The sequence below is a fragment of the Malus sylvestris genome, chromosome 5, assembly GCF_916048215.2.
Source record: "Malus sylvestris chromosome 5, drMalSylv7.2, whole genome shotgun sequence".
In the NCBI taxonomy this organism is placed as follows: Eukaryota; Viridiplantae; Streptophyta; class Magnoliopsida; order Rosales; family Rosaceae; genus Malus; species Malus sylvestris.
The window spans coordinates 36,346,410-36,374,298 of record NC_062264.1 but is presented as its reverse complement, the minus strand read 5'-3'; the positions used below and the strand labels follow the sequence as shown (position 1 = coordinate 36,374,298).

General features: G+C 38.1%; 3 protein-coding genes across 4 annotated transcripts; 2 read left to right on the top strand and 1 right to left on the bottom strand.

Moving 5' to 3' along the window:
- Window positions 1–877: 877 nt before the first annotated feature.
- LOC126621589 (protein SOMBRERO-like) lies at window positions 878–3,468 on the top strand. Of its 2 annotated transcripts, none has more exons than XM_050290129.1 (4): window positions 878–1,074; window positions 1,583–1,792; window positions 2,000–2,280; window positions 2,580–3,468. In XM_050290129.1, exons 2-4 carry the CDS (start codon window positions 1,621–1,623, stop codon window positions 3,234–3,236), a joined length of 1,110 nt encoding a protein of 369 aa, XP_050146086.1. In that variant the 5' UTR covers window positions 878–1,074; window positions 1,583–1,620; the 3' UTR covers window positions 3,237–3,468. The 2 variants fall into 2 exon arrangements, with proteins under 2 accessions (XP_050146086.1, XP_050146085.1); XM_050290128.1 differs by having other exon boundaries at window positions 2,577–3,468.
- Window positions 3,469–15,862: 12,394 nt separating this feature from the next.
- On the top strand, window positions 15,863–22,043 carry LOC126621999 (uncharacterized). Its single transcript, XM_050290634.1, has 22 exons — window positions 15,863–16,262; window positions 16,522–16,720; window positions 17,383–17,462; window positions 17,581–17,667; window positions 17,790–17,840; window positions 17,936–18,053; window positions 18,166–18,222; window positions 18,338–18,402; window positions 18,574–18,657; window positions 18,744–18,794; window positions 18,879–18,941; window positions 19,055–19,101; window positions 19,238–19,307; window positions 19,400–19,462; window positions 19,573–19,662; window positions 19,787–19,825; window positions 19,939–20,166; window positions 20,259–20,344; window positions 20,483–20,531; window positions 20,660–20,740; window positions 20,827–20,920; window positions 21,395–22,043. The coding sequence occupies exons 2-22, from the start codon at window positions 16,603–16,605 to the stop codon at window positions 21,583–21,585; spliced, it is 1,812 nt and encodes a 603-aa protein (XP_050146591.1). The 5' UTR covers window positions 15,863–16,262; window positions 16,522–16,602; the 3' UTR covers window positions 21,586–22,043.
- A 396-nt stretch (window positions 22,044–22,439) lies between these two features.
- LOC126621998 (ABC transporter D family member 2, chloroplastic) lies at window positions 22,440–27,687 on the bottom strand. Its single transcript, XM_050290633.1, has 10 exons — window positions 27,210–27,687; window positions 26,926–27,115; window positions 26,722–26,789; window positions 25,943–26,269; window positions 25,688–25,852; window positions 24,981–25,209; window positions 24,078–24,316; window positions 23,655–23,979; window positions 23,232–23,503; window positions 22,440–22,807 (listed from the first exon to the last, which is right to left on the bottom strand). Exons 1-10 carry the CDS (start codon window positions 27,552–27,554, stop codon window positions 22,622–22,624), a joined length of 2,346 nt encoding a protein of 781 aa, XP_050146590.1. The 5' UTR covers window positions 27,555–27,687; the 3' UTR covers window positions 22,440–22,621.
- Between the last annotated feature and the right edge of the window lie 202 nt (window positions 27,688–27,889).

Here is a 27,889-nt window from a genome sequence, read left to right as displayed (position 1 = left end):
AAGAAGAATATTGACTGTACTAAATGGGGATAAATTGATATTTTTGCAGATTTTCTTCATTTTATTGAGGATTAAGGTCTTCCGTTCAACGGACATTTACCAAAGCCCCTACGCACATACCCTCATGAGAAAACAAGACACCGCCCGCTTCATACATTATTAATTCACAAAAAATTACATCCTTTTTTCTTTCCATACATTAACTTAAAGAAAACAATATGGAGACTATGTTTTTATGCCACATGAATATATCATTTGATGTGATAGGTGATGTGTACAAATCAAGTTAATTGATATATTTATCATATTAAAAAATGCTAAAGAAATCATATATTTGTACCACATTAGCTTATCATCGATGTGGCAAATTATGTATGCATGTCATGCCATTTAATGAATTATTATCATTAGAAGTTGATTGTAGCATCACTTGCTGCATAAGATAGTGCACAAGTGTTGTATGAATATATGGTCTACCTAGAATTACTCTTATCTCATTAGATGTTGGATACGTACATCATTTGTCACACCATGTGGTATACCATAGAGTACAAAAAAGTGATCTCCCTAACATTATTCATTCACTTAATTATTTTCTAGATTTCTTCTTTCCCATATTTCATAACAATAATACTAGCTGTAATATATAGGTAACACATATGGACACACAAAATTGACAAACTTACTAACATGTCTTCTAATACAAGTGGAAGATTCACATGCATTAGCTAGTATGTTAACAAGTATGTCAATTTTCGTATACAAATAACATATTATTTTTATATTGTTTATTGTTTATTGTTTGTTTCTTTATTTCTGTGCCCATCTTCTTCTGTCAGAAGTTAGGCTTTAAACTCATCCATAACTCTCTTTCTCTCACTGTCTCCTCCATATCTTTCTCTCTCTATCTCTCTCCCCCTCTTTAAACCTAGCTACGACGTCGTGCCCTTGAAGCGAAGAAATCAGCAGTATTGTTTGTTCTCTCAGTTGTCTGCCTTTTTTCCTGCGTTACTGGTTGTCTTCATTTCCTTGTCTCAGAGGGAAAGTGGAAAGCCTTCTAGTTACCGCAAAAAGGTATGCTACCTGCTTTTTGTTCTTTCTCTTCATGCATCTTTATAATTTTCTCTTCTTCTTTGCTTTTTTTTTCCCCCAACTTTATTTCGACCTAGCTATAGCTCTTATTAATTTTGAAGCTTATTTTGTAAATATGTGAAGTTTTTCTCCAAATAAACCCTAATATTAGTGATAAATAAATAAGTATTTACTTGGATTTCTAGGTCTTGCATACCTCATGGGATTTCTAGGTCTTACATATCTCATGGGATTTCTAGGTTACGTTATGATTAATTTCCTCTGCTTACATACAACTACAAGCAAACATCTTTACTTTGGGGGATGAAACTCCATAGAATATGATGTAAGAGTTAATTATAAAGGGTTTTAGGGATTATGTAACTTTGGGGGATAAAACTCCACGGAATCGGAACGAATTTGTTTGAACGAGTGCAATTAATTGGTTCCTTTTGTTTTTCATATTACTTTGTATTCTAAAAATAATGGCATGCATGCCTTTCTTTTTTAGGGTGAAAAGTTTATATATATCAATAAAGAAGGAGGAGGATGATGGCTGCAGGAAATGGACAACTGACGGTTCCTCCAGGGTTCCGTTTCCATCCGACAGATGAGGAGCTCCTCTACTATTACCTTCGGAAGAAAGTGTCTTATGAAACCATCGATCTTGATGTTATTAGGGAGGTGGATCTCAACAAACTCGAACCCTGGGACCTCAAAGGTATACATACATACATACATACATACATATATATATATAGGGTTTTGACAAGAGACCTGTTCTTGACACGCCAAAAAAGTCATTGTATATGCACTCTCTCATGCGTCCCTATGCATTAGATATCTACTTGTTCTGAGCTCATATTACAAACAGACATATGTGACCTTAATTAAATTTTGGTAATAATTGTTAACGTTGTGTATACAGAGAAATGCAGAATAGGGTCAGGGCCTCAGAATGAGTGGTACTTCTTCAGCCACAAAGATAAGAAATATCCAACAGGAACTCGTACAAACCGCGCAACCACAGCTGGGTTTTGGAAGGCAACTGGGAGAGACAAAGCCATCCACCTCCCCAACTCCAAGAGGATTGGCATGAGGAAAACCTTAGTCTTTTACACTGGGCGCGCTCCCCATGGCCAAAAGACCGACTGGATCATGCACGAGTATCGCCTCGAAGATGACAACACTAGTGCTGATCAAGTTCAGGTAAAATATTGAAGTATAATTAATGTTAAAACATTACATTTTTATCATACTGCTTGACTGAATCACATGGAAAACAATTTTTGCATACTTTTTTCAATACAAATGTCAAAAAGCTAGGAAGAAGGTGTGCGTCTAAAAAAAGTGTGAAATCATTTCCCTTATGCGATACCTGATGTGTCAATTTATCGAATGTCCTTATAATTGATGCAACAAGTGATTGTATGTCACATCATATAATACGGTTCACTCATGTCGATATTCAAAATAACTAATAGGGTATACGTAATTTGGTTAAGCAGGAAGATGGGTGGGTGGTATGTAGGGTTTTCAAGAAAAAGAATCACAACAGAGGTTATCAACCAGAATTTGCTCATCAAGATCATCGAGAGCATGATCACTTCACGAACATGAAGGCAAGTGGTTCTCATGTTCCGATACTACAAGATCATTACGATCATCATCAGCAAAAACAAAATCACCATCATCTGGAAGGACTATATAATTATCCTAGTAGCTTTGATCACGCTGGATCCATGCACCTCCCACAGTTGTTCAGTCCAGAGTCGGCTGTCGCTGCTTCCTCTTTTGTGTCACCTCACAATATCAACTTGAACACCATGGACATTGAGTGTTCCCAAAACCTGTTGAGGCTAACATCCACTGCCGCGGCGGCAGCTGCAGCAGCATCTGGTAGTTGTGGACTCATGCAACAGCAGGAGAGGTCCTTCATTAGTGGTGGTGATTGGTCATTCTTGGACAAGCTCCTTGCATCTCATCAGAACTTCGATGTTAATCACTCAGCGTCGCAAACGGCCAAGTGCAACCCTTCTTCATCGACTCAACAACTTAGTAACTCTCATGATCATGATCATGTGGGTACGTCATCATCAACGCAGCAGAGATTCCCATTTCAATACCTTGGGTGCGCAACTGACATCTTAAAGTTTTCCAAGTAGCTAGCTAGCTAGGGCAGCTAGGGCTCTACAAGCCCGCAAAGTCGCGGATCTAAGGATATACAGTCACTTCATGCATGGATGGATGTCCATCCTATAAATAACCTGTGTGCGGTAGTCTTTTTCAGTCTTAATTGTTTTGGTACTTTTATCAGAAATTTGGTTCAGATTCTATATCCCTTTGCTAATTAATATAATAGTTTTCCTTTGGTATGAAAATGTATATAACTAAGTTCAAAAAAGAACGAGATTTTCTTTCGAAAATACCTGGTAGCTTCCATTCCATGCTTAATATAAAACAATATTGTTTTTAAATTTAATTATTCTAGCTAGTTTGAAATAAATTTCCATTACTACAAGAAAAACAGATTAGAACCACTAAAGTTCACAAAATGAGGTGGGTAAAAGACATATCAGTAGCTAATCGAGTAATTAAAAGATCTTAATGGCTACTTTTAGTCTTTTAACTTATCTTATTCTGTAAAACTAATATTAATGACTATTGTTAATTTTTTTTAGTGCATATAAATTTATATACATTCTTTTCTTTTAGGCAGTTAGTTTTCGGTTCTACATGATCTTCGACATATTTCTTGCCAAATTTGGTCATAACTTGCAGGTTGAAGGTCGGACCATATGTCCATCTGCATGTTTGTATATGCGCACAAATATACATTGAGAAGGCTTAAACTATGGTCACCAATTAACTATAGGCTCAACGGTTCCACCAAAATTGATGGATAGTGTCCCAACTCCCGCGCTTTGCGTTATATGTGTCAAACTTTTCCACAGAGAATTTTTTTTGGGTCACTTTTCCAGAGACAATTGAATATGGCCTCCTACTGTTTTTCCTTTGGACTGAATTAATTGTCTGGTCTTAGTGGTTACACCTTACAGGCCTAAGCCTAACAAGGTAGCATACACACACACATACGTACAGGGTTATTGGTTGTTGCTATACGTTGCAAACGGGGAAGATATATTTGCTAAACCTAACTTGGTATGGTAGACTATATGCATTAAAGGAGATGGCGACATATTGAAGCCTTCATCGACCAGCTAGAGCTAGCTAAGGTTCCTCATTTGCTCGATCGTGGTATGCTTTTGCTCCACGGATTTTATTTTGTGTTGTGCATCCGGCGTGTTATGTGATCGTCGTATGCCACTGAAGCTCAAGGAAAATTTTTATAGGACGGCAATAAGGCCGGCGATGCTGTATGGCACATAATGTTGGGCGGTGAAGCATCAACACGTACACAAAATGGGTGTAGCGGAGATGAGGATGCTTCGTTGGATGTGTGGGCACACGAGAAAGGATAAGATTAGGAATGAGGATATCCGAGGTAAAGTAGGAGTAGCCGAAATTGTAGGAAAGCTGAGAGAAAATCGGTTACGGTGGTTTGGACATGTGCAAAGAAGGCCTACTGACGCTCCGGTTAGAAGATGCGACTACGGGATAGAGATTCAGGGCCGAAGTGATAGAGGAAGACCTAGGAAAACTTTGGAAAAGACTCTAAGAAAAGACTTAGAGTACTTGGATCTAACGGAGGATATGACACAAGACCGAGCACAATGGCGTTCTAAGATTCATATAGCCGACCCCACTCAGTGACTTGGATTTTTCAAGTCTCCAACCAAGAAGTTTTCCTCACTCGAGAAATTAAGGGAACACTACCTCAACCTACCTGCTTCACTCACAAAACTTCAACATGCAAGCTTCAACAAAAGAAAAATTCAAAGAACTTGGTGAAGAAGGCTTTGTTGTTAACACAATACGTTGAAATGAAGCAAAACTTATTTATTGATATCTCCGATAAGTTACAAATATGTACATATACATGAGTCAAAATAAACAAACAAGAGGGAGCCTTCACAAAGGTTGCTTAGGAGAAGTCTCAGCAGTCGGTAGAGCCCCAGAAAGAAAAAGCATCGGAGGGTGATCATTCGGAGCCTCAGTACTGGACAGAACCCTAGAATGAAGAGGCATCGGAGGCTAATCATTTGGAGCTTCATTAAGCGGTACAGCCCCAGAAGACGAAGGCAATAAATGCCTTTGGAACAAACCCACAAACCTCTGATGATCAAGTAAAATCTGACCATCAGATTCCTTCATCTGGTCAAGCTTCCTCTTTATGTTTGTAGCATAGTCATGTGCGAGCCTGTGCAACTGTTTATTCTCATGCTTGAGCCTTTTAATCTCCTGTTTGAGACTCATCACTTCAGCCGCCAATGATTCAATTTGGCGGGTTCGAGCAAATAGGCGTTGGGCCATATTAGACACAGAACCTGCACACTGAACACTGAGAGCCAGAGAATCCTTAAAAGCCAACTCATCAGACCGTTTGGAAAGAAGTCTGTTATCTTTAGGAGTGAGAAGGTTCATGGCCACCACCGCAGCGGTCATATCATTCTTCATCACGGAATCCCCAACGGTAAGAGGACCAGTAGAGGATAAGAAAGATGGGCGCCATATGTTGTCTGGAGAAGACATGGCTGCCTCTTCACCAAGGTTCAAGTCAAAACGACGGTCGGAGGGGCCAGACATTTTCAAAGGTGTTGAATAGAGAAGAGGTTGGACAAATCAAGATCTTAGAAGTGCAAGAATGGAGCTTCTATTGGTGGAGATTCAAGTGTGCTTTGGAACTTAATGCCAGCCTCTATACAAATCTGCACTCGACGGAGCTTCAGAAATCGAAGAGGCGCCTGCCCAGTAATCGAAAAGGCGTTTGCTTTCTCAAAAGCTGGGCTGCTCAGAGACCACGAGGGCCGATCTCAGAAATTGAAAAGGTGTTTGCTTTCTCAAAAGCTGGGCTGCTCAAAGACCACGAGGGCCGATCTCAAAAATCGAAGAGGCGCTTGCTTTCTCAAAAGCTGGGCTACTCAGAGACCACGAGGGCCGATCTCAGAAATCGAAGAGGCACCTGCTTTCTCAGCCTTGTCAGCACCTGTCACATGCACTCAGCTTTGCGGAAATTACGGGCAATCTGTCGAAGATTTCTGGTGAAGTAGAAAGCACGTGAATCTTACTGTTCAATCATCCACTTTCCACACGCAACATCAACTCATGGGTACCACATATAACTTTGCCAAATATCTCTGACAAAGTTTAGACACGTGAAGCTTGCAGCTTCCACTACATCGCTATGAACAAGAAAGGTAAAAGAATAGCAAAGAAACAGCACTAACAAATTTTAGACACATAAATTTTGAAGGTCTAGCTACCATATTATTACCCACAAGAGTAAAGGAACAGCATCACTACTGGATAATTGGAAAGTCCCTTTGTGTCAACCTCTGTGCTCCGTTGCAAGGTAGACTAGCAAAAATGCCCAACTTTTACTCACATTCGAGAAAACATTCCCAACAAGATTGCTTGCTCCAAAATCGAAGAGGCACCGCCCTCCGAATCTCGAGAGCCAGACTCCCAACAGGATTACTTTCTCAAAAATCGAAGAGACACCGCTCTCCGAATCTCAAGAGCCATACTCCCAGCAGGATTGCTTTCTCAAAAATTGAAGAGGCACAGTTCTCCGAATCTCGAGAGCTAGATCCCCGACAGGATCGTTTGTTCGAAAACCGAAGAGGCATCACTTTCTCAACTTCGAGAGCCAGATCTCATTGGATAAAGCTTGTTTGTAATCTTCACACGCAACATCAGCTTTCCAGATACCACAGACCACTTTTTCAAACTGCTCTGACAGAGTTAAAACATGTGAAGCTGGCAGCTCCCACTACAGTGCTATGATCAAGAAGGGTAAAGGAATAGCATTACTACTTGTTGTTAGGGAGACTCCTATATATGTCGACATTCATCCTCAACGGACAAGCAGACCTGCAAAAATGCTCAACCCTTCCTCATATCTGAGAGGGCACTCCCAACGAAACCTCTCAAAATACTCAGCTTTCTTTCCCCCCGATAATACCTCTGCAAACAAGCTACATCAGAGCAAGAATATCTCATATCATCAGGGTTAAAAGCAAGAGTATCCCATATCATGCTTTTTCCCTGTCTTTTCCTTTGGCATTGTTCTTACCTGCAAGATAAGGAGAAAGAGAGTAATTAGTCAGCAATTGGAATCAAGCTTCCAGTCAGGAACTGACTGCCTAGAACCCTTACCTGATTACTTACCTGGCATTTCTCTCGAGTACTCATCTTCAACATCTTATGCTTCCAGAGAAGATACCACATCTGCCTGAGGAACAGATAGGGCAAGTGAGAAGGATACAAGGAAGCGTGTGGAGACAAGCGTAACAGAACACGTGTCGATACATCCACTACTTTGTCAACAGCAAAAGTATCCCATATCAGCATGGTCGAACATACTCTAGATTTGATGGACTTGTTTTGACCCTCAAATTCTTCAGTCGGCCTTATACTCTGGAGGAAACCAGAAAACCCTCCAGCCCAGTTCAAGAATAAGCCTATGGAAAGTTACTTCTTCAAAAACAAAAGTATCTCATATCATCTTTTCTCATTTTTCTTCTCTTTATCCTTCATGCTGCCTGCAAGATAGGGAGAATGAGAACAATCAGCCGGAACTCGAAATCAAACTTCTGATCTGGGACTGATTGTTTGGAGCTTTGATTGCTTACCTTGTCTGTCACCAGATCCCCTAGCTCGGCGACTTGGGGAACTTCTACTACATGGTTTGTATCGCGCTTGACCAAGCTTGAAACTACAAGTAAGCTTCAAGTGAAATTGATACATTATCTTGTGTATCTCTACCAGTTAAAGATACCACCCCTGGACGGAGGAAGAGTACTTCCAGAGAAGATGCCACATCTACCTATGAGACAAATAAGGCAAGTGAAGACGATACCACACTTCGGTACTTAGAAGTTTCGTGATTACTCAGCGGCTTGGATCTTGCAAGTCCCCAACCGAGGAGCTTCCCTCACTCGGGAACTTAGGGGAACATTGTTTGTACCATACTTGACCAATCCCGAAACTACCGAGCACCGGTCAACGTTATACCGTCAAGGACCCAGAAGAGTTTCCCTCCAACTAGGAGGCCAATCACAGAGCGACACGTGTCGACATCAGATGCCAATCATAGCGCGACATGTGTCAACATCGGAAGCCAATCACAACACGACAGGTGTCAATGTCAGAACAATGCTAGAAACTCTCTTCTATAAAAGGAGATCATTCTCCCAAAATATTTCCTAATGTCATTTGTATTAAATCATTCACTTGTACCCACTAAAGGAGAGCTTGAACCTATGTACTTGTGTAAACCCTTCACAATTAATGAGAACTCCTCTACTCCGTGGATGTAGCCAACCTGGGTGAACCACGTACATCTTGTGTTTGCTCTCTTGTCTCTATCCTTTTACATACTTATCCATACTAATGACCAGAGCAATCTAGCGAAGGTCACAAACTTAATACTTTCTATTGTACCAAAGTCCTCACTGATTTTGTATCAACAATCCTTAAGTCCTTACCTTTTTGCATTGGTAATAGATGAGCTAACATGACATATTCAAGATGTTATTCCTTGGTGTATGCTTTTCGCAGACGATATAGGGTTGATAGATGAAACTCAGGAATGGGTAAATGCGAAGCTTAACCTTTGGAGAAAAGTGTTGGAATCTAAAGGTCCTCGCCTAAGCCGATCAAGGACAGAATATATGGAATACAAGCGGGATGGATGAAATGGAAGAGTGCATCCGGCGTGTTGTGTGACCGTCGTATGCCACTAAAGCTCAAAGGAAAATTTTATAGGACAGCAATAAGGTCGGCGATGCTGTATTGCACATAATGTTGGGCGGTGAAGCATCAACACGTACACAAAATGGGTGTAGCGGAGATGAGGATGCTTCGTTGGAGGTGTGGGCTGACGAGAAAGGATAAGATTAGGAATGAGTGGGTTGGACATGTGCAAAGAAGGCATACTGACGCTCCAATTTAAAGATGTGACTACGGGACAGAGGTTCAGGGCCGAAGGGGTAGAGGAAGACCTAAGAAAACTTTGGAAGAGACCCTAAGAAAAGACTTAGAGTACTTGGATCTAACGGAGGACATGACATAAAACCGAGCGTAATGGCGTTCTAGGATTCATATAGCCGACCCCACTTAGTGGGAAAAGGCTTTGTTGTTGTTGTTGTTGTATTTGGTCTAGTTGTAAGCTCCAATGACACAAGCGCAAATAAAAATTCTACCAAATAAAAAAATCGTTTAACCATTTGATTAACGTTGTCCAAATTTCAGAAATCTATTTATAATAATCATTAGACGACTAAATGATTCCATATTTAGTTTTTTTTTTTTTTTTTGCAAAGATGATCTTTAAATAGTAACTAAATAAATGATTCTAATAATCGTTAAAAGATGAGAAGAAGAGTTGAAAAAGTCCCAATTAAAAGGCTTTCAGCATTTGTCTTTTTATTTTAGGACGGAAGAGAATTGAATTCTTACCTAACCTGAAACTATGACCCTTGCATACAGACGCTAGATCTTGCTTGATTTTGTAAGGCTCTTAAATCCTATGAAAAATTATTGGTTTCAATATATCTCCAAGTTCCCTATAGAAGTTGAGTTCTTTTTTTACTTTTTCAACAGCTAGGAATTGTCTCAGACATACGCATGCCAGTGGAATATGATGTGCGTCGAACTATATACTCGTGTCTTTGCATCGTTGCAATTGCCCATATTATGTGTCGAATGCTGAGTATTTTGCCAGCAGTGTTGACACGAACCACAGGTTACCAACCATGTGTCGAAATTTCCCATGACAATAATTGAACCTCCTAGTGTTCCTTCCCTTTGAACAGAAGGGAACTCTCAGATGTTTGAACTAATTATGTAAGTTGCTGAACTATAGCTAGGGCTAACTAGATAGGCTAACAACACATCGTGCTCTTTTGCCCTGCGGACAGGCTCTATTTGCAATCCAATCCTCTTCCAAAGTCCTGCCAGCCCATTTGGGCAATTAGGCTGAGGGGGAGCCCGTGGAAGAGCTCAAACACAAGTCTAAGGCCCGAGTGCTTAAGAGAGAGTGATGCAAGGCTGACATCAGCCACATTATTAAAAATTTTGCGTCAGGCGCTTGCATAACACGCGCGCGTGGGAGGCACATTACCGACAAGATTTCAGGCGGTGGGGCCCATGCTTTACAGGTTGTCTTAGCCATTACTGGGTGCAACGTGGCACCCTCTCGGCTGTTGGATTTCAACGGCTCTTTTTTCCGAACTGTTCGATTTCCAACTGTCAAAAAAATTTCAAAACTCCCCCAACGGCTAGATGATGTGGCACAATCTGAGCCGTTTGATTCCAGCAACGGTCCACGTTTTTCGGCTTTAAAAATTAAAAAAAAAGTTTGATATGTTACCGTTATGCCATGTGTCACAATCTGGAGGGTTGGATTTCAAATTTTCTGTAATCCAAGAAATTAATTAAGTTAATAAAAAATTAAAAAATGTTAAAAATTAATAAAAAATTCGAAATTTAAAAAAAAAAATTATAAAAAATTAAAATTTTTTTTTTCTATAAATACCTTATCATTATCTTCCACCTTACACCACACTTTCATATTTTCTCATATACTTTCAACCACATTCCAATCTTTCTCTCAAAGTTTCTATATACTTTTGTTTCCAAAAAAAAAAGGGCTAATGATGCATGTACGAATTAGACGCTTATTGAAGTTGTACTTTGTCACATCCCCGCATGGGGTCTACCACATCCTGGGCCCGTTCCACCACCGTAGCACGATATTGTCCGCTTTGGGCTTACCATTCCCTCACGGTTTTGTTTTTGGGAACTCACGAGCAACTTTCCAGTGGGTTACCCATCCTGGGTGTGCTCTGACCTCCTTCTCGCTTAGTTTCGGAGTTCCTACGGAACTTGAAGCCAGTGAACTCTCAAAAAGCTTCGTGCTAGGTAGGGATGAGAATATACATTTAAGGATCACTCCTCTAGGCAATGTGGGATGTTACAATCCACCCCTCCTTAAGGGCCCGACGTCCTCGTCGGCACATTTCCGGCCAGGGATTGGCTCTGATAACATTTGTCACATCTTGGCCTGGGGTCCACCACATCACGGGCCCGATCCACCACCGTAGCACGATATTGTCCGCTTTGGGCTTACCATTCCCTCACGGTTTTGTTTTTGGGAACTTACGAGCAACTTCCCAGTGGGTCACCCATCCTAGGAGTGCTCTGGCCTCCTTCTTGCTTAACTTCGGAGTTCGTATGGAACTCGAAGTCAGTGAGCTCCCAAAAGGCCTCGTTCTAGGTAGGGATGAGAATATACATTTAAGGATCACTCCCCTGGCGCGATGTGGGATGTTACATACTTTTGGATAATGACATGTGACGTAATGAGACCGGTTAAAAATCTTATCCGAAATTACAAATAAAATTAGTATTTTTTATTTTATAAAATAAAAAATACTAATATTTTATTACCTATTGCCATGGGAGCCTTTACACACTGAAGATGATTCAATTGCTAATTACCATGAGGAGCCCTTACACACTGGAAGTGTTCTAAGTATCAATTTGGTTGCTGGGCCTTGCTGACGAGGAGAGGATATAATACATGCATGTTTTGTTCAATGAAGCTAGTGTTTGCTTTCTATATATAGATTTATTTTCTCGACAAGACATCCGTTATATCATGTATTAATACATGCTATTTGGGATTGCAAAGCCAAATACTTTTATTAATTGCAATAAATTTTATTAAAATTGCAACTGGAAATGCAAAACCAAAATTACTTTCTCTCAAATGCAGTCAGAGAAACGCTTTTGATTGTCATAAAATGCAAGTCATTTCAAAAGCAATCCCAAATATAGCTTTAATTTGTATCATTGGCTTTTGTTGTTTTGATATTTAATTTGATATGTATTGACTAAATGAATCTTATATATATGGAACAAGAATCACATACATACGTACGTCCCTTATTATTGCCTAGCTGTGAACAAGGTAAGAAAATCTTTTCCTTTCTATATATGATGAGTTGTTTATTCAAGTTTTGCTTAATTAAGCTATATATTGGTCTCTTCTCTTGCTCTTTCATGCATTATCTTCTTTCTTAATTTCTTCTTAATTAAATTTGTTTTCTAGTGAATCCAAGCAAGCATGCCCTCCCCCCATCCCCAATTGACTTGGATATATAGGGCTTGTTTGAAAGTGTTTTTAAAATGACCAAAAGTTAGCATTTTTGGTGAAAATATTTTTGAAACCAATCTTGATTAAATATACAAGTGAATCTTGAAAAAACACTTTAAGTAAAAACGTTTTCAATCATTTTAAAAGTATTTTTAAATGAACTCGAGTTCTTGGTTTCAAGTTAATCTTCAACCCTTTTATGTTAAACCAAAAAATAAAGTTTTGATTTTCCACACGTTATATATATGCAAGTGTACTTTCAATTGTGTTTGGCATATATTTATCTAATTGACTCTTGGACACGCCATAGGGTTAAAGCACATAAACTTGCAGAAGTTTAAAATTATTATCCCATACATGCATCATACATCTCTATCTATGTAAAGTCTTCAGAAGGATTTTGAATCTAAAACCAAAATTAGTTAACCTCAAAAAATATTATTAAAAAAAAAGGTTTTTTTATTAGTACCCCACATAAGTGTGTGTGTGTATATATATATATATATATATATATATATTATTAAATCACTCATGTATATATCTTAACATGAAATGACTATTTAGCCCCAAAAAATTTAAAAGAAATTGAATACACAAATTATTTACTAATATGAACCCTAACTCTAAATTGGTTGTCATAAACCTGAACCCTAAACCCCCTGATTGGCAAAAACCCCCAAATTGATAGAAACCTAAACCCTAAAAATAAAAAAAACGTTACGAATTCGTAACCAGACGTACTTCATTATGGATTTTGTAAGAACTACAACATTTTTTTGTTGTCAAATCTATAACTACTCCAAAGCAAAATTTCAATTTCTCAAAAAAAAAAAAAAAATCACCCATGTCCTATCATTCTTTTTTGGGTCAAAATTTTGTGAGATGGACTCTAGAGGAGTAACAGAGAAGGATACAAATTCTGGATTTGTGCTCTACCAGTAAAATAAACCAACAATCGAATGTCATGTAGTCGACCTCATAATTAGCATTTACATGTTTAGCGAGAGTCTTGAAATTTGGAGGTGTAGTGAGAATGAACAACAAGAAAATGTTGAATGTATGTGAAAAATGTGGGGTGCATGTAGAAAGTATAGAAAAGTATGTAGGGTGTACTAAAATAATTTTTGATTGAAAAAGTAGATGTGTGGTATATTTATTATGTGGGATGTATTCAACAATACGTGAGATGTTAATAAAATAACCCTTAAAAAAAGTTAAGTGAAAAATAAAACTTGAGGATACAACCGTTGTTCGACAATTAGGAGCGTAAATTTTACACTGAGAGAAAAAACCCGCTTTAGGTCTAAATCCAAAATTTTAAGATTTAGACCCATAAAAAATGTCGAAGGGAATAATAAAGTCTAAACGTTTGAGCTAATCAATAACTTTCAACGTCATTGGGTTGGATAAGAGTGAAGAATTTGATATATTAATTCAAAGACAGAGACGAAAGGGTTCTCACTTAAGGAAAGAAACTCAGGTAAGAAACCATTTTCATACCCTTCAATCTCTTTCGAATCTGATATTCTTGGTTGTTATCTTGCCATTCCTGGAACGGTTTTACTTTTTCAAATTGTAAATTTTTTGGTATATTAACTAAACCACCAAATTCCATTGTTTCTCCAATTGGATTTACAAACATTAACAAAGAAAATCTGCACACACAAAACTATTTGCCACAATTTCTTTAAAAATCAACTAAGAGCTTATTGACTTTTCTACGCAAATATGGAAACCTCAATTAGACCTCATTATGCCCCCCCCCCACCCCCACAAATCATAATTTTTTTGTTTTTTTGTTTTATCAAATCCCATTTATAAAAAAAACTCAATTTACATCACGATGAGTACTCGAATGTTTGACAAAATACCTTAAAGAAAGACTCAGATAAAATTTGACTAGACAACGCTTGAGCATCGTTCGTCCCAACCTTTACCCTAAAATAACTACCAAGGGTCTAAAATTTTCTAAATAAAATGTTAAAAGTTAAGAACAGTCTGAAAGCATGGTTTGGATTAATAGGAAAAGCCAAACCTCAAAGCTATATTAAAAAAAGTGATTAGGGAGGATTAAGATAAAGTCCTAAGATGTAACCTAAGTAAGGGATAATGTAGATTAATTAAGAAAATGAGCATATTAAACAAAGAGGAAAGGATTCGTTCTGCACACGGGATGGCCTATATTTTGTTTTGCTATTGGGCAGATGCATCCACAGAGGCATGGAAGCATGTCAGCATATGACTCAGTGAACCCTAGATACTTGGTCACTGCCACGTGTCCGGTTTTGTGTAAATTATTATTAAAATCCCTAGTTTGTCTGGTGTGAATGAATGGCTAAAATGGTAAAAAGAAACAAACAAAATTGAAAGATATGATACTCTTTGGCTCTTTTTATCTTTTATCTTTTGATTCGATTCCCTCAAGCCCAGAATCGTTTTAGTAAACCACCAATTGAAGGGTCCCCCTCTTGGAAACCCTAAAAAGTTTAACTGCTAGATGTTTGCAATTTTATTTAAAAATGGTAAAGTGAAAAATGAAAATCTTTAACCTTAGCTTTCTAACCACTAACCAATATAATAAATATAACTTATAAAAGTAAAATAAAAGTGGAGACCACACAATGTTTATTATTTAGGTGTTCAACTACCTCATTTTGATATTTACACGGTTTATACCGTTGTGATGTGTATTGTTATGCATGTTACTTCCCTTATCATATAACAATGTATTACTGACTTAAAATGCAGTTAAAATAATGCACTAATTCATGAATAAATCACCCATCAGAAATTCATTTGGTCTACTCATTCCGCTTTCACATTATTTTTGAAATTATCAAGCTTTCTCATTAACTATTACTTCAACAAATTATTTTGAATAAAAATATATATATTTTAGTCATCAAACTAGTTGGATAGAAAACACATAAAACTGAAAATAATTTTGATTCAGGTGAAATTTTAAACATCTTATATGAATTATTATTCTTTTATTTTCATATAATATAGTAAGCAACTTCAACGAAATCCAAATTCAGACTTCTAATCTTAACTTACTATGACAATAGGAAAGTGAAGAATCAAAGAACTTATAAACATGAGAAGTAAGCAAAGAAAATTGATCAATCACTCTACTAGTTGATCCAATTTATGGTCTTCAAGGTGCTTGATCACTAGTTTACAGTGAGACCTACGTCGTTTTCTTTATGTGTTTGTAAACATAAAAAAGTTATGAATGAGAGAATTTTTTTTCGCCATACCCATGAACCGCATCCAAAACTTACAAGTAAGAAAAATATCACGAAATCATAGCGCTGGATGGATTCAGTGGTTACAAATTAATAAACTTATCATGTAAATCAACCAATTAAAGGGTCCTATGTTAAACAACCAACTAAAGGGTCCTCTAGGAAAACCCTAAAAAAACTGTAACTGTTCCTAGATTTTTTATATTTCATTTATTTTAAAGAAGGAAAGATAAAATGGAAATCTTAGTCATGTGGTGAGTTGGGTTTTTTACAAGTCAAAAAGCGAAGGTCTTTTTTGCTTCTTAAGCGCTTGGGTTCCGCCACCCGCCGCCTGGTGAAACAAGAACAAAGGAGAGGCCTTTGGGGTCTATCTTGTATTCCAAGTCCTCCTTTTCGTGTTTCACGATAGCCATACCAATCTCTCCTCCGTTTCCATTATTTCCACAGAAAAAAAGTGCAAAAAAGAAGAAGCAGAAGAGAAAAAGTTGCATTGATTTTGCGGTTTTCTATGGTTTTGGCTTTGGTTTCATACTCTGTGTAGATTTTTGGCGATACCCAGTTGAGTATTTATCTGATAGTTTGTGAACCCATATCAAATCCCAGAGAGCAAAGCTTAGGAGGGGACCAAGCCCTTTGTAAACACCGCCATTGTTAACAAGGTTTGATTTCTCTCTCTCTTTTTTTCATCCCTCTTTATCTATCTGGCCTGCACCCATAATATCTATGCAGATTAGCCTCTCATTGGTAGGAAAATTTAATTATTATTCTTTGGTTCTATCAGAACAAAACACCAACTGGGTCTCACTGGCTATAACTGATTAGCCTTTAAGTAGTGCTAGTCTTACTTGTTCTTGCTACTACATTTATTCTGCATTTTTTTGGGTTTGTCTGAGTCTTAGAGATGTTGGGTTTTCTCAGATTTTGATAGCATCAGTCAGCAGAGGGAGGTTCGTTTTTTGTGTGTGGAAAAGATACAATTTTGTGACAGAAATAGACAAAATGAAGTACGTGTTGGTGACGGGTGGTGTTGTTAGTGGACTCGGCAAAGGGGTCACAGCCAGTAGTATCGGATTGCTCCTCCAAGCCTGCGGCCTTCGTGTTACATCCATCAAAATTGGTACCTTTCTCTTTTATAGAGTGTTTTCCCAGTTGGTTTTGTTTTAAATGTGCAACTTTTCGTGTTGTTTTATCCTTTGGATGTGTGTGCAAAACAAATTTGCAAAGCTTCTTTTTGTTGTATTAGGATTGGTGTCTTTTTTATCAATTCCGACATTGTAACAGTACAATTTTCTTCCACTAGCTTGAGGGCCTGTTTGGGATTGTTTATGGAAGGGATACAAGTTCTTTCTGACAGCCAATAGTGTTTCTGACTCGTTTGGCATAAATTTTTTTAAGGTTCTTATGACTCATAGAAGTGCTTTCTTCAAAAGCACCTGCCAAATGCATTTTAGGAAGCACTTCCAAGTAATTTTTCAGGCAGCACTTCTGATCTTTAAATAAAATTTTCAAAGTGTTCATATGCTAGAAGTGTTTCTGGAGAAGCGATCCCGAACAGACCCAACTCTTGAATATAGTTCTGTTATACTATTTTTGGATACCAATTTCTCTGATGGAGAAATTATATTGAAGTGCGTGTTTTTTATGCATCAAACTTATTGGGTATTTTACCACATATTCTAATACAATTTACTTCTATTTTTATTAAACAAGGGAATATAAGTTTTGGTGCTTCTTCATACTTACGTACTTGCTAATGTGAAGTTTTATCTATGTGTGCAGATCCTTACTTAAACACGGATGCAGGGACAATGTCTCCTTTTGAGCATGGGGAGGTGTTTGTCTTAGATGATGGTGGCGAGGTAGTGTGCCTGATAAATGGATTTAATCTTGCATGCTTTTCTTTAACTTTTGTGGGGTGGTTTCTGTTGTTAAGGTAGAATGCTCTGGGCATGACCTCTGTTTGTTTTGTTTTTGAAGGTGGACCTTGACCTAGGAAACTATGAGCGGTTTCTAGATCTGACTTTGACCCGAGACAACAACATCACGACTGGAAAAATTTATCAGGTTATTTTACTTGCTCCTTTTGGTTTGTGGAGATATGTTTGAAGTTTTGATACAACTGAAGAATCATTTAAGCCATGCCAAACCACTTTCATCATTTTAATTATTATCTTGGTTGTTTTCAGTCTGTTATTGACAAGGAGCGAAAGGGAGATTATCTTGGAAAGACTGTCCAGGTCTAAATCAACATTCATTTTTTTTTTTCACCTTTCCAATATTTGAATAATTTTTCCCCCTTTGTACCTGACTTTTATTTCTCCCTTCACACCAGGTTGTTCCACACATTACAGATGCCATCCAAGAGTGGATTGAGCGTGTGGCAATGGTACCTGTGGATGGGAAAGAAGGTCCAGCTGATGTTTGTGTCATTGAATTGGGTGGAACTATAGGTACATTAAAATCTGTTAGTTGTTTAGGATGAGGTATTTTTCTATTGCTAAATAGTTTAAATACAATCTTATCGAAATAGATTAAAATAAAAATTTGCTTTCCATATTGCAGGGGATATCGAATCAATGCCATTTATTGAGGCCCTTGGCCAGTTTTCATATCGTGTAGGTAAGGCAACGAACGTGATCAACATAGCTTCTTGTATTACATATATGTAAATAAATTAAATTTGTTACCTCTTTGATTTAACTGGTTTTCCTTCGGAAAATGTTTTTTGTTGTAGGACGTGAAAATTTCTGCTTGATTCATGTCAGTCTTGTGCCAGTTCTCAATGTTGTTGGTGAACAGGTAATCGAAACAGCGTCTATTATGCTACATTATAAACATTGTGCAGGTTAATAGTAGTTATCAGTTCCACTGATTTGGACCCTGCCAAAGTATAGTGTATGCATCTTTTTGACTAATTTGCAGTCATATACCTGCTCTATTTAACTTTTTGTTTAAATATTGAATTTGTAGAAAACAAAGCCTACACAGCACAGTGTTCGGGTACTCCGAGGACAGGGTTTGACACCTAATATTCTAGCTTGTAGGAGTACAAAGGTCCTGTCTTCTGCCTTGCTCTCCAGATCTCTTTTTTCAGTAGTTTGTGGCCGCAGAATCTCAAGTTTTCTTTTTGTCTTTGACAGCCACTTGAGGAGAACGTTAAAGCAAAACTCGCTCAATTTTGCCATGTGCCGGTACCATAACGATACAATATGAATGCTAAAGTTTCTCCTTTGACTTTAACTGTTATTTACTAATTAGGTGACGGCCTTTTGCAGGCTGAAAATATTGTAACTCTTTATGATGTTCTAAACATTTGGCACATCCCTTTGCTTTTAAGAGTAAGTACGGTTCTTTTGAAATAAACTTGGCTATATACTTAATTACAACAAGAAAATTTTCATTCTCTCTTTTTCTGTTTTCTTATCTTTTGGTCTTCTGTTGTCACAAATAGGACCAGAAGGCACACGAAGCAATCTTGAAAGGATTCAACCTTCTTGGGTTTGTCTTGCAAACTCATTATTTGTTTTCCTTATAATATCTTGCTCTCTTACTTGCTGCATGGATGCTCCCACATTCTACGAGTAACAATTATATGCTGCTTCAAACTACCTTTTAACCTTCCCTTAATTAACAGTGTTGCTAGAGAGCCAAATTTGAAGGAATGGACAACCAGGACAGAAATTTCTGCTAATTTACATGATCCTGTGGGTTTTCAAGGGTTCCTCAATTTTGGATTTGATTTCTTTTATTTATGTAATACCATTATCTTGATCTTAACCGTTCGTATGCTTTACAGGTCAGAATTGCAATGGTTGGAAAATACACAGGTCTTTCAGATGCTTACCTCTCTGTTTTAAAGGTAAATCGTTTTGTAATCTCATTTTTATTTTATTTCAGACCTCTTATACCATGAATTGCATAGTATAAAAATTGTGAGATCAGATTCTAATATTTAGCTTCTTGTTCCAGGCTCTTTTGCATGCTTCTGTTGCTTGCCGCCGCAAACTTGTTGTAGATTGGGTTGCAGCAGGTGACCTTGAAGATGTTACTGCTGAAGAGGTTGGCACTAATTTAACTTTCCATATTGCCATAAATTTAGTTTAGCGAAACAAAATCTTCCCCAATGAAAAGCATTTTTGTCCTCTCTCTTAATATTTTTAATTTACTAATTTAATGCTTGCAGGCCCCTGAGGCTTACAAGGCTGCATGGGATCTTTTGAAGGTGATCCTTTTATAATAATCGTTTCCGTTGATGGTCCTTTTTCATGATGTTAAATTGGCTGTATATTCAGGCAGTAGTTCCTTCATTGATCCTCTAAATGGTCTTCATTACAGGGTGCTGATGGTGTTCTAGTTCCAGGAGGGTTTGGAGATAGAGGAGTGCAAGGGAAAATTCTTGCGGCCAAGTATGCTCGTGAAAACAAAGTTCCATACCTTGGCATATGCCTGGGAATGCAAATTGCTGTCATTGAGTATGCACGATCTGTTCTTGGTATGGCTGATGCTAACAGCACAGAATTTGATTCTGAAACTACAAGTCCTTGTGTCATATTTATGCCAGAGGTATGCGATTCTATACTAGTTCATAAGGTGATATAACTTTTATACTTGAATGGCTTTAGTTTTTCTAAAGCTGTCTTCTTTTCAACTGGAAGGGTTCAAAAACTCATATGGGAGGAACTATGCGTCTGGGGTCTAGGAGGACTTACTTCAAGGTTAATGACTGCAAATCTGCAAAACTGTGAGGACTTCGAATTGATTTAAGCTAACATCTTATATATACAGTACATATATGTATGATGTATGTGTCTTCATAAACTTCATGGACCCTGTTCTTCAATCATGCTAATATAGCAATTTGTTTTGGGTTTATGTTTAGGTACGGTAATGTGGCATCTGTTGATGAACGACACCGACATAGATATGAGGTAAGTTTTGTTCGTGGTCAGCACATGTAATTTACATGCATTCTACATAGCTGACGTACAATGATAAAGAAGAGGAATTGTCTTGAGTTGTCTTCTCTTTCATGAAGCAGACTTTGTGTTATGTGTAGGTCAATCCTGATATGATATCGCAACTTGAAAATGCTGGTTTATCATTTGTTGGAAGAGATGAAACTGGTCGGCGCATGGAGGTAACCATACGTTGATAGCTATATATGGATCCAAGTTGCTGAACAATTCTTTTACTTATGAAATATAAATATTTAAATAAATGCAGATTGTTGAGCTGCCTACACATCCATACTTTGTTGGCGTTCAGTTCCATCCTGAATTTAAGTCAAGGCCTGGGAAACCTTCTGCTCTTTTCTTAGGTACTTTTTTGTTCTTTTTCCTCTTTTTTGCTCTGAACAATATTTCGGTCAGGCCATGTTACGTTCATGAAACAATGATGCTATCGATAAAGGTTGCAGCTATGAGAAAATTCTTATGTCAAGTGTTAGTTACTCTGTTATGTTAATAACTTATCTGGATGATTTAGTAAGACATCCAAAGGTCTGGATGAAATTTTGGTTGCATCTTTGTGAAAGTCTCCGAATGCTTAACTTAGGGTACGTTGCACCAAATAAGACAATTGTGCTTTATACCGGCTCTTCAGCACATGGGGATGCACTGCGGATGAAGTGTAGGGATCACTTCAGTTTTTTGTGTGCGAGTGGTTCATTGTCAGAGAACGACAATGGTTGTAGCATAGCATTGGCCGTTCTATCTGTTTTCTGTGATGAGGAAGCTTGATTTTAAGTTGCGTCTAGTTTGGCTAACGGGATTAATTTCTTGTTCTGTCACAGGACTAATATCAGCAGCATGCAGGCAACCGAATACAATCCCACAAAACAATGGCCATTTACCAAAGCCAGTTGCAAATGGGACGAGTAATGGACATGTGACGGTGAAACCCCACCAAAACGGACACGCTTTCAAGCCGTCCAATGGCTCCCTAAATGGTGTGTATAGCAACGGTAATGGCGTCCACTTTTGAGAGAAAAGTTGGTGATGGCATCGTGGTATTGTTTTCTCCGGAACTGCTTTTGGTAGGTGTCGGTTATGTGTACAGACGGTGAGTATGGGTAGATGGCGTAGCGCTAGAGGGCTTGTCTTCGGGATGAAGCTGGATTTTGAGTTTTTGAACGACACAGCTGGTAACTCCAAGGAAGATTTGGCTTGGAAGTTTGATGTTGCTCCATTGAACTGTCTTGGTTTTTTGGCTTCTTTTAATATATGTGAGGACTTTTGACAGTGTTGGCCTTTGGCAAAAGAGATTAGAGGCAACATTTTCAGTGCATGTTTTTAAAGAATTAACATGTTTTCTTTAGTCTGAATAATTATCAAAGACTGAAGAGCTGTGTGCCCCTGTGGTAGCTTCTTTTGTTCCCTTTTGTTTTACATCTTTTGGATATTTGGACATTGGAAATGAAGGGGTTTGTGGTTTGAAAATTATCTTTAGAGGAGTGTTACCCACCACTAATCGGTATTTTTACTAAATTTACAATCTTAACACTTTTTGGTGTTGCACTTATTTTTTATTTTTTTTGTTTTCACAAAACGATCTTATTAAAATTTGATCGAGAGATTGAACTCGAATACAAGAAGACAGATACACTGCCCTACCAACTGCTCAAACCATGCACAACCCAACCATAATTTTATAAAAATGTGACAAGTCTGCCAAACTGCCAATTCATCATTCTATTCAAACTCGTTCTAAGATTTGTCGTCTGCAAATGCTTTTAAAATGACAAAGTGTTTTTCACCTTTACTATGGATTCGTTGCAAAAATATTTTCACCAAAAGCACTTTCAAATTAGCCCGATTCAAAGACAGAGAAGAAGCACATTTGCCAAACTGCCCTCATTGCATAAATATCTAATGACTGAGCATCGGATATGGAAATTGGCGTTTTACAAATTTTCACCTTCTGCAGTTTATGAAAAGCACGAAACTTCCTCATTTAAGAGAAAACGAGGGACGTAAATGTCAGACAGGCAGCAAATCATGCCATGTGAAGGCAACTACAATTACGGATTTGATAAGTTGTACAAGCGTTCTTGAATGATGGATTCAACGTTCCAATTCCGTTCGGCGCAGCTGGGTTCCGCGGTGGAGATCCGTAAGTTCTTCTTGTGGAAGTCGTATAGAGTTCGCCGGTGGCCAACGCTTATATATGTTATGCCTGCCTTTTCAATCTGCTGATATAAATGAGCCTGCCAAACCGGGAGATCATCATTATAACTTGGAATTATATCATGTTATCTTCACAGTGATTCAACAACTATGCTTCTAGGCCTCATGGGAAAAAACTGAAGCAGGTGGACATCGTATGCATATGATATCGAATGAGTGGTACAAAACCAAAACTTCGAACAGACTTGGAACAAGTTCAGTACCCTACACTTCAACTTTTTATAGACCAGATCATTCATTTCGGGTGTTCGTGTGCATAGCGTGAAATTTAACTAAATGTTGCATGTATGGCATCCATTCCATGCCAGTAAACGGTTAATGAGGTTTAACTATAAAGGCGTCCAATGCGTTAGAGATATTTCCTGAAGAGTGCAATACATGTGGAAAAGACTAGGAAGATAACCAAATGAATCTTGAAAGTCTTAGGAAAGAGCATGGTAATACCTCATTGGCTTCATCTAAAGCACTGGTAGATTCATCCAGTAGAACCAACTGTGGTTTCGAAAGCAGTAAACGTGCAAAAGCAAGGCGTTGCTGCTCTCCAAGGGAGAGAACACTAGACCATTCATATGAAGTATCCAAACTACTGAATCGGGATAATATGTAGCCAAGTCGGACATCCTCCAAAACCTGTATCAGGTCCTCCGTTGTGGGCTTACTAGGCTTTTCACTCGTATGTTCCGAAATTGGTGCCTGCATCAAGAAAGGAAGTGACCCTGCAAGAATTACAAAACAATTGTCACAGCTGAATTACAGCTTCCTCAGAACACATACCATGATATATGATATACTGAGATTAATATGAAATAACAAATCTACACGTTTAAAAACTTCTATACATGTGGCAAAAGGAATTGAAGTACATACCAGTTGGTTTAGTACTGCCCGCTGTGGAAATCGCATCCTCAGCCCATGTAGGATAAAGTAACTGTTGGCGAAGTGTTCCCAATACCATATATGGTCTTTGAGGAAGGAAAAATATGCCTTTATAATTCCTATTTGAGGGCCTTCCAAGTTCCCCATATTTATCATTACCGGTATCTACCTCAAGAGGTGCCACACCAGAAGAAATGGACGGTTGATTATCTTCTCCGTCCTTCACATAGAATATGATTTTTCCTTTTCCAGTACTCCAAAGACCAGACATAGCTCTCAACAAAGATGTTTTACCGCTCCCACTTGGTCCTGTTGCCTGTTCAAATGATCATGTACCGGAAAAGCTGTTCAGCACCCAGTCAAGATATATTTAGAAACTAATGATAAATTGAATAGAACAATGGAGTTACTAACCAATAAATGCTCATTCTTGTTGATTACCAATGACAAATCCCTAACCAATGTAGTACCACTTGGCGTCTGCACAGTCAAGTCCTGTATATCCACTAACATTTGTTGCTTTTCTATGGGAATGGATCCATTTGACTCCAGTTCAGATAAATTTTTGACGTTACTATATATAAGACGTATCCCTTCTGAGGGGTCTGAATGGCGTTCCAAGTTGCTGCTATCCAACACATCGTCAAATTCACCTGTATGTGTCAAATATCACTAGGTAAGTAAGTTTTTAAAGTTAAAACACATCTACACCAGTAAAGATCTCCTTGCGTGGAACCAGAAGAGAAAGCATTGCCATATTGGACATCATAAGTAAATTTATTAACAAGGTCAGACAGAATGATAACATATATATTATTACGAATCTGTAAACGATAGAATAATCTAATTAACTTGAAGAGTTAACTTCAGAATTTCAAGTATAAAAGATTTGTTTTAAAAAAGTGGTAAGTACAACATAAAAGCTATGGTGAAGAGTAGAAAAGTTGAGATGAAATTTTGATCACATTCTAGTAGTTTTTGCATCCCTAGTCATAACAAATATTATTGAAGATGGCTTCAAATGCCATGAACAAATACAAAAAGTTATAACCATGTGGTCAAATGATGTCTGTAACTATCTGACTGAATCAAGGAAGACATTAACCCTGAATAGAGATTAGAACATCGATAAGAAAACGTGTCATTATTCTGTCAATTTCTTTCTAGTGAGACTCTAATCCACATTCGTTCAATTTTAAGACCCCGTTGTATCACACAAATAGACAGCTTCCTTATAAAGTTCTATCTGGTCAGATCAAAGTAACATAACAGATCCTTGTTATAGCAGATATATAAATAAAGATACAGAAACAATACCAAGTCGATCAATTACAGCTGAAAATGCACTGATAGCCTGAAATTGGTAGACAATAAGGGAGAAGTCTCCAAGAATATGACTGAAAGCAGATACTGACTGATTAATGACACCAAACTCAATTTTGCCTGAGAAATACATAGGGGCAACAACAGCAGCGGGAAGAATCTGAATAATATAGCGGTATCCATTGGTGAAAAACTCGAGATTTCTTGAAGATATCAACAATTTCTGCAAGGTCGGAATATGAGTTAAAACACAACCAATTGGATGTACATGGCATAACAATCTACATGCACAGATTATAAAGCAGTAAAACTACTAAATGCAAACAGAACATCATGCTCTAGATCAAACCTCACAGGCATTTGTGTACCAAAATTAACTTTAACAGGAAGTCCTAAGCATAACGGTATAATTCTTAGGCCTAATGATGCAGCTCAGCCTCGGGAATGAGCCACAGATATCACCGGAAAAATTTGTTTTTGTTGATTACCAAAGGGATAGAGGTAGAGGTGACATCAACAGAGAGTAATATAAGTTGAAGTTGTGTAGGATGCTTTGTTGTTATTAAGTACACAGTACACACACAAAAACAATAATGCATTGCATCAACTTAAATTTGTGAGAGGAAAAGGAGTCCTCAGAGTAAAGGCTGATGACTGCATGCAGAGAAGTGAAAACAGAAGAAGATAAAAGTTATTCATACACTCAGATTATCAAAAGCACTTGTGAAGCGTTGTAGCAAAAGTTGCATTTCATTTGCTTCACCACTATAGAAAGCAATGGATTCAGCATTTTCTCTGACGCGCACGAGCCCATAACGAAAATCAGCTTCCTTTTTCTCTTGCATGAAGTTTAAAGAAACCAAATCCTGAAAACACAGATACAGCATTCTCAATAAACCGAGTTTCAATTGCATGCATGGGAAATATTTTTTATGTTAAACAGGGAAAAAAACTACCTTTCCAAGAAAGACACTTATAGCTGTTCCACCAATCGAATATACAAGTAGAACAACAAACAGCGGAGGATAGATACCGAATAAGATGTTACTGAATGAGATGAGATCTATCACAGCATTGAAAAGTGTTAAGGCGAAGGATAGGGCAGTCCCTGTGAACGAACTTAGATCGTCAACAATGCGCTGATCTGGATTATCAATGATTGATTGGGATTGAATTTTGTAAAAGGTTTGGTTGCTTAGGTAACGATCCATGTAATATTTTGTCATCCAAGATCTCCACCTCAAAGAAAGTGTTTCTCTTGCATAATCTCGCAACACAAAAATCTGCACAAAAAGTTGTCAACACAGGAAACAAATATATCAGCAAGACCAGGTCATCGTTCCAACTTCCATGTAACTGCACATGCAAACGATCAACAACATTCGTACGAATACAAACCCATTGGTGACGATCAAAATGCAAAGAAGTGGAAACTTGCAAACAGAAATACCCGAAAAAACTAATATGCATCTAACAGCTTTTAATTTATTTTTTTCCAGTGTGGGTTGCAATTTACTGACACAAATCTCTGGTAATAATTTCACCATTCATTATTCTCATGTTGTTTTCTTTTTGAACAAATGTTATTACAAATAGCAAGAAGCTGCCTTTTGTATTCTCCTTTCTGGTGATTACAGAAGGATGGGGGCAAAGACGAAGACCCGAAAAATTGGGAAACAAACAAAGCAGAGGGAGGGATACCTAAGTGAAAGTGCAGCAAGCAATTGGTGCTCACCGGAATTCCACCAGCAAAGGCACCCAAGTAGTAAAACAACTGCTTCGTGAATTGTTCTTGATCCTTGTCTTCAAATCATCATCAAAATCCAATTGTTCAAGCAAAATGGAACAAAATTCAGTAAAAGTTTTAACTTAATTAATCACCAATAAGATTTTAACAGATTAGAGAGAGAGAGAGAGAGAGAGAGAGAGAGAGAGAGACTGGCAAGGGCGTTATAGAAGTCACGGCCGAGGAAATTGAAGCCGACGCTGATGCCGGTAGTGGCGAGAGTGAGAGCGAAGACTGCGCCGAGCTGCATCCTCGCTTGCGCCTTGTCGTCGGAGGACCAATAGGGAGCCGCCACCTTCCAAAATCTTCGGAGGAGCGTCTGCAGTTCAGGCACCTCTCTTTGCTGCAGTAATGCGACCAGCTCATGAGGAAGAAGAAGAAGGAGAATCAAATCAAAGAGAAAAGTAGAGAGAGAGAGAGAGAGAGAAAGAACGGACCTTTTCTGCAGGTGGCGGAACTGGTGTAACGGGCGGCGGCGGTGCAGAGCCCGAGGCGGCTGCGCAGCGGCCAGAAGATCTCGAAGAAGAAGGTGATGATACGACGTCGTGGCTCCTCTTTCTCCTCCTCATCATCCAATTGCTGCTTCTACCAGCGCTGGACATGGTGGACAATGATGGAAATCTGGAGAAGAGGATCCAATTAGCATACGACGGCGTTGGTCCTCTTTCGACTCCGACGCTCCCTCTCTCTCCAATTCGGCGGCGGTTGGCGGAGTTATAGGCGGAAGAAGAGCAGAGTGAGAAAGAGTGTGTTTGTTGTGCCTGTATTATCATTTTTTCCATTTTTAACTAACTTTCCTTTTATTCTCCAGTGATTGATTTTCCAAGGGATTTTCCTTCCATCCAAACAGGTTTTCTTGTGATAATTTGATTACGTGCAAATATCAAATGAGTGTATAGTTACAGTGCAGATTCTCAGAAAATATGGATTATCCATTTCAGCAAGTTTTCATCGTACGAATGATCCCAGTTCTGCCACGCCATCACGCCACCCCTCCCTCGCATTTCCATTTTTATTTATTTTATCTAGGGTGCTTGTGTTTTATTTATGAAAAATTAATAAAAAATATTTGAAAATTTTGAGTTTTAACGATAAGTATAAAATAAAATGTATAGTA